This window comes from Salvelinus alpinus, chromosome 3 (assembly GCF_045679555.1).
Source record: "Salvelinus alpinus chromosome 3, SLU_Salpinus.1, whole genome shotgun sequence".
Taxonomy (NCBI): Eukaryota; Metazoa; Chordata; class Actinopteri; order Salmoniformes; family Salmonidae; genus Salvelinus; species Salvelinus alpinus.
Genome location: NC_092088.1, coordinates 98,463,757 through 98,482,871, shown reverse-complemented (window position 1 = coordinate 98,482,871; position 19,115 = coordinate 98,463,757). Strand labels below are relative to the sequence as shown.

The following is a 19,115-nucleotide window of genomic DNA, read 5'->3' as shown; positions in this document are numbered from 1 at the left end:
CAGTCTGATGGCCTGGAGATAGAAGCTGTTTTTCAGTCTCTCTGTCCCAGCTTTGATGCACCTGTACTGTCTCAGCCTTCTAGATGTTAGCAGGGTGAACAGGCCATGGCTCGGGTGGCTGAGGTCCTTGATTATATTTTTGGCCTTCCTGTGATACCGGGTGCTGTAGATGTATTGGAGGACAAGCTGACCGCACCATAGTGATGACAATGAAGGAGAGGTTATTTCCCTGGCACCACTCTGCCAAGGCCCTCACTTCTTATCTGTAGGCTGTCACGTCTTTGTTGGTAATCAGGCGTACCACTGTTGTGTTGTCTGCAAACTTGATGATTGAGTGACAGAGTGGCCACGCGGTCATGGGTGAACAGGGATTACAGGCATGGGCTGAGCACTTGCCCTCGTGGGGTCCCCGTGATGAGGATCAGTGTAGTGGAGGTGCTGTTGCCTACCTTCACCACCTGGAGTTGGCTCGTCAGGATGTCTAGCACCAAGTTGCACAGGGCAGGGTTTTAGACCCAGGGCCCCGAGCTTATTGTTAAGCTTGGAGGGCACTATGGTGTTGAAGGCTGAGCTGTAGTCGATGAACAGCGTTCTTACATAGGTATTCCTCTTGTCCAGATGATGTAGGGGAGTGTGCAGTGCAATGGTCGATTGTGTCATCTGTGAATCTGTTGGGGAGGTATGCAAATCGAAGTGGGTCTAAGGTGTCGGGTAATGAGTAGGTGATCTGATCGTTAACTAGCCTCTCAAAACACTTAATGAAGACAGAAGTGAGTGCTACGGGGCGAAGTCCAGTGTAGTCCATTGAGAGCCATCACGGTGTCAGCTTGGGTAGGAATATACACGTCCGTGACGATGACCAGAGATAATTACTGGAGATATTAAGCATGTCTCCAGGACTGATTTAGATATTATTACTGGAGGTGTAAACCATGTATCCAGGACTGATTAGATATTATTACTGGCGGTGTAAACCATGTATCCAGGACTGATTAGATATTATAACTGGAGGTGTAAAGAATGTATCCAGGACTGATTAGATATTATTACTGGAGGTGTAACCATGTATCCAGGACTGATTAGATATTATTACTGGAGGTGTAAACCATGTATCCAGGACTGATTAGATATTATTACTGGAGGTGTAAAGATTATTCATCAGCCCTTTAGCCAGCCGTTTACTGTAGGAGACATAGGCTTGCATCCCACATGGCACCCTATTCACTATACAGTGCACTACTTTTTGACCAGCGCACCTATGGACAAAAGCAGTGCACTAAATAGAGATTAGGCTACCATTTGGGACGTCAAACAACCTTACTCTGCTCTGCAGTTACATTGCTCACAATGTAGTGGTTAATTGGTCGTGGATTGGCCTTGAGTTCCTTTGTTTGTCTTCTACCACGACCTTTCAGATTGAGAAGTTCATGTATTTGTGCTGTTCTGGGATTATCTGCAGTGAGAAGAAGAATGTTTTGTGAGTCTCAGTCGGTAGAGCGTGATATTTGAAACATCAGGGTTTTAGGTTAAACTTTCCACTGGGGTTGTCACCCTTATGAAAATGAATGCTCGCATTACTGTAAAAATAACTTTATTCATGCTACACAGCGTGTACACAACCAATATAGGGTTGGGATGCAGTACTTTACAGTTCAAAGCTGTATACACAACCAATATAGGGTTGGGATGCAGTACTTTACAGTTCAAAGCTGTATACACAACCAATATAGGGTGTGGATGCAGTACTTTACAGTGCAAAGCTGTGAACACAACCAATATTGGGTTGGGATGCAGTACTTTACAGTTCAAGGCTGTATACACAACCAATATAAGGTGTGGATGCAGTACTTTACAGTTCAAAGCTGTATACACAACCAATATAGGGTGTGGATGCAGTACTTTACAGTTCAAAGCTGTATACACAACCAATATAGGGTGTGGATGCAGTACTTTACAGTGCAAAGCTGTGAACACAACCAATATTGGGTTGGGATGCAGTACTTTACAGTTCAAGGCTGTATACACAACCAATATAGGGTGTGGATGCAGTACTTTACAGTTCAAAGCTGTATACACAACCAATATAGGGTGTGGATGCAGTACTTTACAGTTCAAAGCTGTAAACACAACCAATATAGGGTTGGGATGCAGTACTTTACAGTTCAAAGCTGTATACACAACCAATATAGGGTTGGGATGCAGTACTTTACAGTTCAAAGCTGTATACACAACCAATATAGGGTGTGGATGCAGTACTTTACAGTGCAAAGCTGTGAACACAACCAATATTGGGTTGGGATGCAGTACTTTACAGTTCAACGCTGTATACACAACCAATATAGGGTGTGGATGCAGTACTTTACAGTTCAAAGCTGTATACACAACCAATATAGGGTGTGGATGCAGTACTTTACAGTTCAAAGCTGTAAACACAACCAATATAGGGTTGGGATGCAGTACTTTACAGTTCAAAGCTGTATACACAACCAATATAGGGTTGGGATGCAGTACTTTACAGTTCAAAGCTGTATACACAACTAATATAGGGTTGGGATGCAGTACTTTACAGTTAAAAGCTGTATACCCAACCAATATAGGGTTGGGATGCAGTTCTTTACAGTTCAAAGCTGTATACACAACCAATATAGGGTTGGGTGCAGTACTCTACAGTTCAAAGCTGTATACACAACCAATATAGGGTTGGGATGCAGTACTTTACAGTTCAAAGCTGTATACACAACCAATATAGGGTTGGGATGCAGTTCTTTACAGTTCAAAGCTGTATACACAACCAATATAGGGTTGGGATGCAGTACTTTACAGTTCAAAGCTGTAAACACAACCAATATAGGGTTGGGATGCAGTACTTTACAGTTCAAAGCTGTATACCCAACCGATATAGGGTTGGGATGCAGTTATTTACAGTTCAAAGCTGTATACACAACCAATATAGGGTTGGGATGCAGTACTTTACAGTTCAAAGCTGTATACACAACCAATATAGGGTTGGGTGCAGTACTATACAGTTCAAAGCTGTATACACAACCAATATAGGGTTGGGATGCAGTACTTTACAGTTCAAAGCTGTATACACAACCAATATAGGGTTGGGATGCAGTACTTTACAGTTCAACGCTGTAAACACAGCCGAGGTAGGGTTGGAATGCAGTGTGTTCCATTTCATGCATCAACAAGCAGCAGCAACAGTGTATAATAACTAGAGCTGCCTTCCTGCCTAAAAGCCTATTCTATGTATAGCTCTATAATGAACTATTCATGGACACGAAAAACATATTTTGTTTTTTGTTTTTTTGCCATGTTATTTCCTCCTTTCCCTATTATGTGTTCTGAGGCTAGCATAAAAAAATAATAATAATGTTTTCATAAAAAGGTACGTCACAGTTTAGAAAGTGAATAGGGCAGATACGTCAACCCTCATCTATAATGGTCTGGTTCCAACTGTGGCCCAAACTCTTTATTTTCCTTTCCAGGAATCTGAAAGTGAACTGGTCTTGTTGATAGACAGTGACCGAATGGGAAATGTTCCCCCTGGAGTCCTGGTCCGGACACAAAGTGACATTCTATTCCCTAGTGCACTACTTTGGACCAGGACCCATAGTGCAGTATCACAGGTGCTGGAAAACAGAATGTCGATTTGATTGGTCTATTTAGACCTATAGCAGTGAAGCAAGCAGAGGGTGCGGCTCCTCTCATGTGAAGACCAGAGCTGTGTCTCAAATGGCTCTCTCTTCATATTCATACATCTTTATAGTATACTGCTTTTTACTAGGGCCCATAGGAAGCTAGTCAGAAGTAGTGCATTATAAAGGTGAAAAGGGTGCCATTTGTGACCCAGCCTAGGTTTATAGGCCTGCTGGTTTATAGACCTCCTGGTTTATAGGCCTGCTGGTTTATAGGCCTCCTGGGCTTCATAATTGGACAACTAGATGGCCAAAATGTCTTCACATGTATCCCTTTCAGACTGTAATATTGTCCCAGAGAAAATGGAATATACAAAGTGTGATTGATTCTAATAGAGCAAGAGCAAGATTGTTATTCAATCGATAGGAGAATATATATATATATATAAATATATTACTGTATATATAGTGCTGAATAAAGAGAAAAGGGAGTCATACATAAATAAATAGATAAAGTGTGAAGAAGCTAGACGAAAATATTGTTACTGTCTCCTCAAGTCTTTCGACCCACGACAGCAGACACCTGTGGTTTAGATACCAGCAAGATGTGAATATTGTTACCTTCGACTCTAGTCTGTCCCTCACGGCACGGCAGCAGACACCTGTGGTTTAGATACCAGCAAGATGTGAATATTGTCACCTTCCCCTCTAGTCTGTCCCCTACGGCACGACAGCAGACACCTGTGGTTTAGATACCAGCAAGATGTGAATATTGTTACCTTCCCCTCTAGTCTGTCCCCTACGGCACGACAGCAGACACCTGTGGTTTAGATACCAGCAAGATGTGAATATTGTTACCTTCCCCTCTAGTCTGTGCCCCACGGCACGACAGCAGACACCTGTGGTTTAGATACTAACAAGATGTGAATATTGTTACTGTCTCCTCTAGTCTGTCCCCTACGGCACGACAGCAGACACCTGTGGTTTAGATACCAGCAAGATGTGAATATTGTTACCTTCCCCTCTAGTCTGTGCCCCACGGCACGACAGCAGACACCTGTGGTTTAGATACCAGCAAGATGTGAATATTGTTACTCTCTCCTCTAGTCTGTCCCCTACGGCACGACAGCAGACACCTGTGGTTTAGATACCAGCAAGATGTGAATATTGTTACCTTCCCCTCTAGTCTGTGCCCCACGGCACGACAGCAGACACCTGTGGTTTAGATACCAGCAAGATGTGAATATTGTTACTCTCTCCTCTAGTCTGTCCCCTACGGCACGACAGCAGACACCTGTGGTTTAGATACCAGCAAGATGTGAATATTGTTACCTTCCCCTCTAGTCTGTCCCCTACGGCACGACAGCAGACACCTGTGGTTTAGATACCAGCAAGATGTGAATATTGTTACTCTCTCCTCTAGTCTGTCCCCTACGGCACGACAGCAGACACCTGTGGTTTAGATACCAGCAAGATGTGAATATTGTTACCTTCCCCTCTAGTCTGTCCCCTACGGCACGACAGCAGACACCTGTGGTTTAGATACCAGCAAGATGTGAATATTGTTACCTTCCCCTCTAGTCTGTGCCCCACGGCACGACAGCAGACACCTGTGGTTTAGATACCAGCAAGATGTGAATATTGTTACTCTCTCCTCTAGTCTGTCCCCCACGACAGCAGACACCTGTGGTTTAGATACCAGCAAGATGTGAATATTGTTACCTTCCCCTCTAGTCTGTCCCCCACGGCACGACAGCAGACACCTGTGGTTTAGATACTAACAAGATGTGAATATTGTTACTGTCTCCTCTAGTCTGTCCCCCACGACAGCAGACACCTGTGGTTTAGATACCAGCAAGATGTGAATATTGTTACCTTCCCCTCTAGTCTGTCCCTCACGGCACGGCAGCAGACACCTGTGGTTTAGATACCAGCATGATGTGAATATTGTTACTCTCTCCTCTAGTCTGTCCCCCACGGCACGACAGCAGACACCTGTGGTTTAGATACCAGCATGATGTGAATATTGTTACTCTCTCCTCTAGTCTGTCCCCCACGGCACGACAGCAGACACCTGTGGTTTAGATACCAGCATGATGTGAATATTGTTACTCTCTCCTCTAGTCTGTCCCCCACGGCACGACAGCAGACACCTGTGGTTTAGATACTAACAAGATGTGAATATTGTTACTGTCTCCTCTAGTCTGTCCCCCACGACAGCAGACACCTGTGGTTTAGATACCAGCAAGATGTGAATATTGTTACTGTAGCTTTAGGTTTATTCTCCACTGAATCAGACAGTGAAGGAACTAGGCCTCGGGTATGATGATGTTTTGCAGCAGACAATGTTACATTAAACCCCGTCCACCGCTTCCACAACACTCGACAATATTTCTGTTTACTTTTTGCTCATCTTCATCTGGTATTTGCCTGGGTATTCTCCCCCTGAAGCACATGGCTCACATATGGTAAGTGCCAGTTAGTTCAAACGGAATTAGTTTCCAATTCAACAGAAGTGTTAATTAAACGTGTTTTCTTTGACGCCTGTTGTGTGTTGCTCATTGATTGGGAACAGATACATTTGCCTTGTTTTGGGGATTACCCCCTAGAAGACCAACTGTGTGGGGGGGGGGGGGTGGTTTGATGAGATGGTTGTGGCCTAGTATGTCTGACAAACCACGTACAGGAAGTGTTATCCCCCCCCCCCCAATGCAAGCTTTTAGTTCTCCCATATATTAGTGAGAGAGAAGGGGAGGAGAGAGACTCATCCCTCAGTAGGCTATTTGTGCTGATCCATTTCTACTGAACAAACAAAGGCTCTCAGCATTATTATCCCCACTTTGTTTAGGCAGAAATATTCCACTACAGGCGGATAGCAGTGAAGAGAGTCAATAATTCAGCAAAACAAAGCTTTAGATTTCCCTGAAGAAAGTGTGAACCATTCTGGACTAGCCACTTTATTAGGCTGTGTAAATATGAGGGGCAGAGGAGGTGGATAGTGGCAGGGGATTGCATGCCAAATTGCACACTATTCATATAGGGCTCTGGTCGAAAGTAGTGCACTATATAAGGAATAGGGTGTATTTTTATGACGCAGACATGGTTGACTTGACGTGTTTTAAAACGTGTTTGGACTGTTTGTCTGGCTTGTTGTTTCAGCACCACAACACAGTGGACAGCTCCATGTTGTTGTTTCAGTATCCACAACACAGTGGACAGCTCCATGTTTGTTTCAGCACCATAACACAGTGGACAGCTCCATGTTTGTTTCAGCACCATAACACAGTGGACAGCTCCATGTTTGTTTGTTTCAGCACCATAACACAGTGGACAGCTCCATGTTGTTTGTTTCAGCACCATAACACAGTGGACAGCTCCATGTTGTTTGTTTCAGCACCATAACACAGTGGACAGCTCCATGTTGTTTGTTTCAGCACCTCAACACAGTGGACAGCTCCATGTTGTTGTTTCAGCACCTCAACACAGTGGACAGCTCCATGTTGTTGTTTCAGCACCACAACACCGTGGACAGCTCCAACTCTTTCATTCAGCACCACAACACAGTGGACAGCTCCACATATTTAATTCAGCACCACAATCCAGTGGACAGCTCCATATATAACGTTAAGTACCACAGTATAAAGGACAGCTCCATATATAACATTCAGCAACACAGTATAAAGGACAGCTCCTGAAATATCATTCAGCACCCCAACACAATGGACAGCTCCATATATAACATTCAGCACCACAACACAATGGACAGCTCCAATATATAACATTCAGCAACACAACACAATAGGCAGCTCCATATATAACATTCAGCACCACAACACAATGGGCAGCTCCATATATAACATTCAGCACCACAACACAATGGACAGCTCTATATATAACATTCAGCACCACAACACAATGGGCAGCTCCATATATAACATTCAGCACCACAACACAATGGGCAGCTTCATATATAACATTCAGCACCACAACACAATAGAGAGCTCCATATATAACATTCAGCACCACAACACAATGGACAGCTCCATATATAACATTCAGCACCACAACACAATGGACAGCTCCATATATAACATTCAGCACCACAACACAATGGACAGCTCCATATATAACATTCAGCACCACAACACAATGGACAGCTCTATATATAACATTCAGCACCACAACACAATGGACAGCTCCATATATAACATTCAGCACCACAACACAATGGACAGCTCTATATATAACATTCAGCACCACAACACAATGGACAGCTCCATATATAACATTCAGCACCACAACACAATGGACAGCTCCATATATAACATTCAGCACCACAACACAATGGACAGCTCTATATATAACATTCAGCACCACAACACAATGGACAGCTCCATATATAACATTCAGCACCACAACACAATGGACAGCTCCATATATAACATTCAGCACCACAACACAATGGACAGCTCCATATATAACATTCAGCACCACAACACAATGGACAGCTTCATATATAACATTCAGCACCACAACACAGCTCCATATAAAACATACAGCACAAAGGACAGCGTCATAGTGTTTTGATTCTGTTCTAGATCTGTACGATTCCATTTAGAATTTAATTTCGTTTCATTTCCTGATGCGTAACGGACTTCACACTAAAACACTACTGAAATTAAGTGAGTTTTAGATTCTCATTCTGTTATTGTACTGTACAGCCAAAGTTACGAGCTAGACAGCTGCAGATCAGTAGAGAGATAGTTAATGAGTTGAGATACTCACTTACGGGCTTTTGTACTGGTAGCTTCAGATCTTCTTCTCTCCTGGATTTCTGAGCACACTTCTGAAAGAGGGAGAGGGAGAGACATCCTGGTTGTGGAGTCAAGTGGAGGCCGTTGGCTGTGTGAGTTATATCATTCAGGAAGTAGAGATCAAATAGACAGGAAGACAAAGGTTCACGTTGTGAATGTCTTTGTTGAAGATGTTCCTTTGAAGATGGAAGTTGTGATATGAAATCATCCTTATCTAGTTTCATGTGTTGAATAACACATTTTATGAGCGTTTTTTTTCATCAAGATACGGAGGCCTTGTCCCCAAAACAAACGGCGGTGTCACATTGTTTATGCATTCAGAGCATCGGGCTGTTGAAGATGTTACAGAGAAATGTTCTCCTTAAATTTTCCCTTTGATTTCTTGACATTGTATTGTGTTACAAAATAAGACGTTATAATGTATTTAATTTTCTTATTTTTTTTGTCAGTGATCTATGCAAAATACTTTCTAATGTAAAAGTGGAAGAAATATATTTATATTTTTTTAAGATTAATGCAAAAATGAAATACTAATATACCTTGATTGCCCCCCCCCCCCCCGCCTCCCCATGAGTCAATACCTGTTAGAAACACCTTAATGCCAGTAATAACAGCAGTGATTCTTCTTGGCTTAGTCTCATAAAAGCTTTGCACACCTTTATTGTGAAATATTTGCCCATTATTCTATTCAAAATTCTTCAAGCTCTGTCAATGTGTTGGGGATCATGGTTATACTGCCATGTTCAAGTCTTGCCATAGAGTTTTTACCAGATTTTATGTCAAAACTGTAATTTGACCACTCAGGATCATTCACTGTCTTCTTCGTAAACAACTCTAGTGTGGCGTTGGCCTTGTGTTGTAGGTTATTGTCCTGCTCCCTTTGTCTAGTGCAAAGCAGACTGAACCAGGTTCTCCTCTAGGGTTTTGCCTGTGATTAGCTGCAGTCCGTTTCTTTTTATCCTGAAAAACTCCCCGGTATTTGCTGATGACAAGCATACCCATACTATGATGCAGCCACCACCATGCTTGAAAATCAGGAGGCAGTTACTCAATGATGTGTTGTGTTGGATTTGCCCCAAACATAAGGTTTTCCATTTAGGACAAAGAAAGTGTATTATTTTGCAGTGTTGTTTTGCAGTATTACTGTAGTGCCTGGTTGCATACAGGATGCATGTTTTGGTATCATTTTATTCTGTATATTTGTCTTCTTTTCTCCATGTTTTCTTTCTTCTTCAGTAATACTTTAGTGCCTTGTTGCGTCCAAATGCATATTTTGGAATAGTTTTATTCTGTATATTTTAATTATCATTTTCTCTCTGTCATTTAGGTCATTATTGTGGAGTCACTACAATGTTGTTGATTCATCCTCAGTTTTCTCCCATCACAGCCATTGAACTCTGTAGCTGTTTTAAAATCCCCATTGGCCTTAGGGTGACATCCCTTAACAGTTTCCTTCCTGTCATGCAGCTCAATTCAGAAGGACGACTGTATCTTTGATGTGTCTGGTTTGTTTAATACATCATCCACAGCATAATTATTAACTTGACCTTGCTTAAAGAGATTTTCAATGTCTGATTTGTTATTGTTACCTACCCATCTACCAATCACTGCCCTTCTTTATGAAGCTCTCAAAAAAGCTCCCTTTGTAGTTGAATCTGTGCTTGGAATTCAATATTTGACTGAGGCCCCTTACATGCAACTTATAATGTGATTTGTTAAGCCAAATTGTATTCCTGAACTGATTTAGGCTTGCTGTAACAAGCAGGGTGAAGACTATATTTTAGTTATTGACATTTTTTGAAATTTGTAAACATTTGTAGAATTTTCTTTTCACTTTTACATTATCAGTATGTGGTGTAGATCAATGACACACACAAAAAAATCACAGTTAAATATATTTCAATCTTATTTTGTAACACAAAATCCAAGGGCGGTGAATAGTGTAACAGTTTGTGAAGTTGAATTGTAGTCCCAGCTGCCTTTCTCTTCCCAAAGGGTATTTTACTCTCCTCTACATCACTGTCTGTCTGCTGGTCTGTTCCTGTTCTGACTGGAATTATTCCCGTGGTAGATTTCCCCGGTGGCCTCATTGGGCGGATGCGTGCTCTGCTCTCTTCTCTATGCTACAGTAGATAACTTCACTTCCCTCAGATCTTCCCTCTCACAGCCATTAGATAAAGTGCTATTCGTTTTTGCGGCGTAGTGATATGTTAACTGGGATGAATTCACGAGTGCGATTTTGTTTTAAAAATGTCCTCAGGACTTATCTTCACAGTGAGATTCAGCGTCTGTGGTTTCTCTGTTTCGACTGATGCAGCCAGGATGATAATGAATGTGATGACTCCTGTGTTTGAGAATAGAGATGTTTTTACCCCTCCATTCCTCTCTCTGACTGTTCCCAGGGTCAGGAAAGATGCTCAGAGAGCAGCAAACCTTTTATCAAGTGCCCTTGCATTGAGACACAGAGAGTGTAAAGACATACAGCCGGGAAATAAGTTTATCTTTCATAGAAATTGAGTGAGAGAAACACAATAAGATCATTATACAGTAACCCAACTGTCCAGGTAGTAACACAATAAGATCATTATACAGTAACCCAACTGTCCAGGTAGAAACACAATAATATCATTATACAGTAACCCAACTGTCCTGGTAGTAATACAATAACATCATTATACAGTAACCCAACTGTCCAGGTAGAAACACAATAACATCATTATACAGTAACCCAACTGTCCTGGTAGTAACACAATAACATCATTATACAGTAACCCAACTGTCCAGGTAGAAACACAATAATATCATTATACAGTAACCCAACTGTCCAGGTAGTAACACAATAACATCATTATACAGTAACCCTACTGTCCAGGTAGAAACACAATAAGATCATTATACAGTAACCCAACTGTCCTGGTAGTAACACAATAACATCATTATACAGTAACCCAACTGTCCAGGTAGAAACACAATAATATCATTATACAGTAACCCAACTGTCCAGGTAGTAACACAATAACATCATTATACAGTAACCCTACTGTCCAGGTAGAAACACAATAACATCATTATACAGTAACCCAACTGTCCAGGTAGTAACACAATAAGATCATTATACAGTAACCCAACTGTCCAGGTAGTAACACAATAAGATCATTATACAGTAACCCAACTGTCCAGGTAGAAACACAATAATATCATTATACAGTAACCAGTAACCCAACTGTCCAGGTAGTAACACAATAAGATCATTATACAGTAACCCAACTGTCCAGGTAGAAACACAATAATATCATTATACAGTAACCAGTAACCCAACTGTCCAGGTAGTAACTCAATAACATCATTATACAGTAACCAGTAACCCAACTGTCCAGGTAGTAACACAATAAGATCATTATACAGTAACCAGTAACCCAACTGTCCAGGTAGAAACACAATAATATCATTATACAGTAACCCAACTGTCCAGGTAGTAACACAATAAGATCATTATACAGTAACCCAACTGTCCAGGTAGTAACTCAATAACATCATTATACAGTAACCAGTAACCCAACTGTCCAGGTAGAAACACAATAATATCATTATACAGTAACCCAACTGTCCAGGTAGTAACACAATAAGATCATTATACAGTAACCCAACTGTCCAGGTAGTAACTCAATAACATCATTATACAGTAACCAGTAACCCAACTGTCCAGGTAGTAACACAATAAGATCATTATACAGTAACCAGTAACCCAACTGTCCAGGTAGAAACACAATAATATCATTATACAGTAACCCAACTGTCCAGGTAGTAACACAATAAGATCATTATACAGTAACCCAACTGTCCAGGTAGTAACTCAATAACATCATTATACAGTAACCCAACTGTCCAGGTAGAAACACAATAATATCATTATACAGTAACCCAACTGTCCAGGTAGAAACACAATAAGATCATTATACAGTAACCCAACTGTCCAGGTAGAAACACAATAAGATCATTATACAGTAACCCAACTGTCCAGGTAGTAACACATTAAGATCATTATACAGTAACCAGTAACCCAACTGTCCAGGTAGTAACACAATAACATCATTATACAGTAACCAGTAACCCAACTGTCCAGGTAGTAACACAATGAGATCATTATACAGTAACCCAACTGTCCAGGTAGTAACACAATAATATCATTATACAGTAACCCAACTGTCCAGGTAGTAACACAATAAGATCATTATACAGTAACCCAACTGTCCAGGTAGTAACTCAATAACATCATTATACAGTAACCAGTAACCCAACTGTCCAGGTAGTAACACAATAAGATCATTATACAGTAACCAGTAACCCAACTGTCCAGGTAGAAACACAATAATATCATTATACAGTAACCCAACTGTCCAGGTAGTAACACAATAAGATCATTATACAGTAACCCAACTGTCCAGGTAGTAACTCAATAACATCATTATACAGTAACCCAACTGTCCAGGTAGAAACACAATAATATCATTATACAGTAACCCAACTGTCCAGGTAGAAACACAATAAGATCATTATACAGTAACCCAACTGTCCAGGTAGAAACACAATAAGATCATTATACAGTAACCCAACTGTCCAGGTAGTAACACATTAAGATCATTATACAGTAACCAGTAACCCAACTGTCCAGGTAGTAACACAATAACATCATTATACAGTAACCAGTAACCCAACTGTCCAGGTAGTAACACAATGAGATCATTATACAGTAACCCAACTGTCCAGGTAGTAACACAATAAGATCATTATACAGTAACCCAACTGTCCTGGTAGTAACACAATAACATCATTATACAGTAACCAGTAACCCAACTGTCCAGGTAGAAACACAATAACATCATTATACAGTAACCCAACTGTCCAGGTAGAAACACAATGAGATCATTATACAGTAACCCAACTGTCCTGGTAGTAACACAATAACATCACTATACAGTAACCAGTAACCCAACTGTCCAGGTAGAAACACAATGAGATCATTATACAGTAACCCAACTGTCCAGGTAGAAACACAATAAGATCATTATACAGTAACCAGTAACCCAACTGTCCAGGTAGTAACACATTAAGATCATTATACAGTAACCCACCTGTCCAGGTAGTAACACAATAACATCATTATACAGTAACCCAACTGTCCAGGTAGTAACACAATAACATCATTATACAGTAACCAGTAACCCAACTGTCCAGGTAGTAACACAATAAGATCATTATACAGTAACCCAACTGTCCAGGTAGTAACACAATAACATCATTATACAGTAACCCAACTGTCCAGGTAGTAACACAATGAGATCATTATACAGTAACCCAACTGTCCAGGTAGTAACACAATAACATCATTATATAGTAACCAGTAACCCAACTGTCCAGGTAGTAACACAATAACATCATTATACAGTAACCCAACTGTCCTGGTAGTAACACAATAACATCATTATACAGTAACCCAACTGTCCAGGTAGTAACACAATAACATCATTATACAGTAACCAGTAACCCAACTGTCCAGGTAGTAACACAATAACATCATTATACAGTAACCCAACTGTCCAGGTAGTAACACAAAGAGATCATTATACAGTAACCCAACTGTCCTGGTAGTAACACAATGAGATCATTATACAGTAACCCAACTGTCCAGGTAGTAACACAATAACATCATTATACAGTAACCAGTAACCCAACTGTCCAGGTAGTAACACAATAACATCATTATACAGTAACCCAACTGTCCTGGTAGTAACACAATAACATCATTATACAGTAACCAGTAACCCAACTGTCCAGGTAGTAACACAATAACATCATTATACAGTAACCCAACTGTCCAGGTAGTAACACAATGAGATCATTATACAGTAACCCAACTGTCCTGGTAGAAACACAATAATATCATTATACAGTAACCCAACTGTCCAGGTAGAAACACAATAATATCATTATACAGTAACCCAACTGTCCAGGTAGAAACACAATAATATCATTATACAGTAACCAGTAACCCAACTGTCCAGGTAGTAACACAATAACATCATTATATAGTAACCAGTAACCCAACTGTCCAGGTAGTAACACAATAACATCATTATACAGTAACCCAACTGTCCTGGTAGTAACACAATAACATCATTATACAGTAACCCAACTGTCCAGGTAGTAACACAATAACATCATTATACAGTAACCAGTAACCCAACTGTCCAGGTAGTAACACAATAACATCATTATACAGTAACCCAACTGTCCAGGTAGTAACACAAAGAGATCATTATACAGTAACCCAACTGTCCTGGTAGTAACACAATGAGATCATTATACAGTAACCCAACTGTCCAGGTAGTAACACAATAACATCATTATACAGTAACCAGTAACCCAACTGTCCAGGTAGTAACACAATAACATCATTATACAGTAACCCAACTGTCCTGGTAGTAACACAATAACATCATTATACAGTAACCAGTAACCCAACTGTCCAGGTAGTAACACAATAACATCATTATACAGTAACCCAACTGTCCAGGTAGTAACACAATGAGATCATTATACAGTAACCCAACTGTCCAGGTAGAAACACAATAAGATCATTATACAGTAACCCAACTGTCCAGGTAGAAACACAATAATATCATTATACAGTAACCCAACTGTCCAGGTAGAAACACAATAATATCATTATACAGTAACCAGTAACCCAACTGTCCAGGTAGAAACACAATAAGATCATTATACAGTAACCCAACTGTCCAGGTAGAAACACAATAAGATCATTATACAGTAACCCAACTGTCCAGGTAGAAACACAATAATATCATTATACAGTAACCCAACTGTCCAGGTAGAAACACAATAATATCATTATACAGTAACCAGTAACCCAACTGTCCAGGTAGAAACACAATGAGATCATTATACAGTAACCCAACTGTCCAGGTAGTAACACAATAACATCATTATACAGTAACCCAACTGTCCAGGTAGAAACACAATAAGATCATTATACAGTAACCCAACTGTCCAGGTAGAAACACAATAAGATCATTATACAGTAACCAGTAACCCAACTGTCCAGGTAGTAACACAATAACATCATTATACAGTAACCCAACTGTCCAGGTAGAAACACAATGAGATCATTATACAGTAACCCAACTGTCCAGGTAGTAACACAATAACATCATTATACAGTAACCCAACTGTCCAGGTAGAAACACAATAATATCATTATACAGTAACCAGTAACCCAACTGTCCAGGTAGTAACACAATAACATCATTATACAGTAACCCAACTGTCCAGGTAGAAACACAATAAGATCATTATACAGTAACCAGTAACCCAACTGTCCAGGTAGAAACACAATAACATCATTATACAGTAACCCAACTGTCCAGGTAGTAACACAATAAGATCATTATACAGTAACCCAACTGTCCAGGTAGAAACACAATAATATCATTATACAGTAACCAGTAACCCAACTGTCCAGGTAGTAACACAATAAGATCATTATACAGTAACCCAACTGTCCAGGTAGTAACACAATAATATCATTATACAGTAACCCAACTGTCCAGGTAGTAACACAATAAGATCATTATACAGTAACCCAACTGTCCAGGTAGTAACACAATAAGATCATTATACAGTAACCCAACTGTCCAGGTAGAAACACAATAACATCATTATACAGTAACCAGTAACCCAACTGTCCAGTGAGAGAAGGACTTGGCCGTACTGCAGCGCCATGCGTAACATTTGACCCGTAGCTGTGAATGTCTTAAACTGAACTAATGGTGGATAAGAAATGCAGCACGTCATGGTGGCTCTATTGGGTTTGAAGCCTAGGTTAACCTAATCTGGTATTCAAATTAAAATACATTTAGCATTTGATGTAAATGTATGTGTTATCTTGATAATCCTGATGTTTGAGCAGCTTCCTGCATTCACATGGCTGTTGAGAGAGAGATAGCAGAGATGAGAGAGAGATGAGAGACAGATTGAGAGAGAGAGAGAGAGATGAGAGAGATGAGGGCGAGAGAGATGAGATGCTGCTGGTGGACTTAACACCCTTCCTACGAGAGAGAGAGAGAGAGAGAGAGAGAGAGAGAGAGAGAGAGAGAGAGAGAGAGAGAGAGAGAGAGAGAGAGAGAGAGAGAGAGAGAGAGAGAGAGAGAGAGAGAGAGAGAGAGAGAGAGAGAGAGAGAGAGAGAGAGAGAGAGAGAGAGAGAGAGAGAGAGAGAGAGAGAGAGAGAGAGAGAGAGAGAGAGAGAGAGAGAGAGAGAGAGAGAGAGAGAGAGAGAGAGAGAGAGAGAGAGAGAGAGAGAGAGAGGACATAACACCCTTCCTACAGGACACAGATTCCATGTGTGCGTAGGCTTAGTTGTGATTATCTTCCTCCGTTGGCTCCAGTTGTAAGCTCCACCACATCACGCTAGGGCGCTAGGCGCTAGCTGCTGTCTGATACACCCTGGCTAGGTCTCAAATGGCACCCTATTCCCTATATAGTGCACTACTTTTGACCAGAGCCCCATAGGGAATAGGGTTCCATTTGGGACGGTCCTCCAGCATAACGCTATGAGCCTGGGGATGAAAAGCCACAGTGTTGGCATGGCATCCATCTAAATCAACATACAAAGATAGAGTCATGCTTCATCCAGGAGAAGGATTCCTTCAGTAGTACTATGACAGTGTCTGTGTCCTAAATGGATTCCTGTTCCCTATGTAGTCCATAGGGCTCTGGTGATAGGGCATAGGGTGCTATTTGGGAAACACACCGTTTAATGCCTTTTAATATGCAGGCAGAACCCTGATGATTTATCCAGGGTTTTTTCTCACAAAATTGCACCCTATTCCCTATATAGTGCACTACTTTTGACCTGAACCCTATGAACCATGGTCAAAAGTAGTGCACTAAATTGATAATAGAGCATAATTTGGAAAGCAGACCCAGAACAGAAATATGACATGTTGATATCATACGGGTTATTTTCTGTAGTATTCTGTCAAGCTACACCAACCCCATGACTGACTATATAAATATACCAACTCATTAACTTATACTTATTAACTAAACCTCTACTGTCACTAGCTTGTTTTAGCACTGCCTCTCTCTGAAATGATCCCCTGCTCATAGGTCGAACCCTCATCATCATTATTCTGGGACCAAACCTTTCTCCCTTTGATGGTGGGAACAGAGAGACAGAGAAGAAGAGAGTAGAGAAGGGGTCAATTAGTAATTCTCTGTTCTCTGTTCTCTCTCTCTCTCTTTCTCTATGTCTGTCACTGTCTCTCTGTCTGTCTCTCTGTCTCTCGCCTTCTTCCTGTCTCACTCTCTCTCTCTTTCTCCAGGTTGTCCTGTGGCTATCAAGAGAGTGGGCAGGAACAAGAGGATCTCTCTGGCAGCTGCCGCCATGACAGCCATGGAATCAGACCCCTCCAGACTCCAAGGGCCTTCGCCCTCCTCCTGCTCTCCCTCGTTCATCCATCCCCTCCGCCTGTTCCAACTGTCACCAATCAAGATCCCCTTTCGGCTGTCTCCACCTGGCCCAGGTAAACAAACTCCTGTGATGCCTGGCTGAAGTGCACCCTATTCCTTGTATAGTGTACTACGTTTAACCACGGCCCATCGAGCTCTGGTCTAAAGTAATGCACTAAATAGGGAATTTGGGGTCCACGTTATACGTTGAGCACTAAGTAGGGTATAGGGGACCATTTCAGACACGACCTCTGTTTAGCCAATCCAGGATGTGTGTCTGCAGTCTGTTGATGTGTTTTAGGTTGTGTTGTTTAAGGTCTGTGTCTATTGTCCTAACTGCAGGGTTTTTTGGCATCATTAATACCAGCGGGTCTTTCACTAAGGCTGTTATGTCCTAACTGCAGGGTTTTTTGGCATCATTAATACCAGCGGGTCTTTCACTAAGGCTGTTGCTGTATGTCCTAATTGGTGAATTGTAATTGCAAATATGTGGCATTATGCGAATGGTAACATTAAACAGATTTGTTTTTATTGTATTTAATGCAGAATCTTTCTTTGAACTACAACAGGCTTCTTTCTACATTGCATTTTATAGAAGTTCATGTGAGAAAGGTTTTTTCCAGCAGTATCAGGGTCATGGTTGACATATGAAGCATCCTCAACTTCAAATGCAGACTGTGGTGCTACCTGGGTGGTTGGGTTACTGTATAATGATCTGTTACTACCTGGACAGCTGGGTGGTTGGGTTACTGTATAATGATCTGTTACTACCTGGACAGCTGGGTGGTTGGGTTACTGTATAATGATCTGTTACTACCTGGACAGCTGGGTGGTTGGGTTACTGTATAATGATCTGTTACTACCTGGACAGCTGGGTGGTTGGGTTACTGTATAATTATCTGTTACTACCTGGACAGCTGGGTGGTTGGGTTACTGTATAATGATCTGTTACTACCTGGACAGCTGGGTGGTTGGGTTACTGTATAATGATCTGTTACTACCTGGACAGCTGGGTGGTTGGGTTACTGTATAATGATCTGTTACTACCTGGACAGCTGGGTGGTTGGGTTACTGTATAATGATCTGTTACTACCTGGACAGCTGGGTGGTTGGGTTACTGTATAATGATCT

At 41.1% G+C, this 19,115-nt stretch overlaps 1 protein-coding gene across 2 annotated transcripts in view; it reads left to right on the top strand.

Moving 5' to 3' along the window:
• LOC139571609 (transcription elongation regulator 1-like protein) overlaps positions 1 to 18,395 on the top strand; it is a 59,103-nt gene extending 40,708 nt beyond the window's left edge. The window contains exon 5 of one of the 2 annotated variants that reach the window (XM_071394636.1): positions 17,858 to 18,395. In XM_071394636.1, coding sequence (XP_071250737.1) covers positions 17,858 to 18,087 — 230 coding nt within the window. In that variant the 3' untranslated portion in view covers positions 18,088 to 18,395. The remainder of the gene's footprint in view (positions 1 to 17,857) is intronic. The other variant, XM_071394635.1, reaches the window with a different exon arrangement.
• The last annotated feature ends 720 nt before the right edge of the window (positions 18,396 to 19,115 follow it).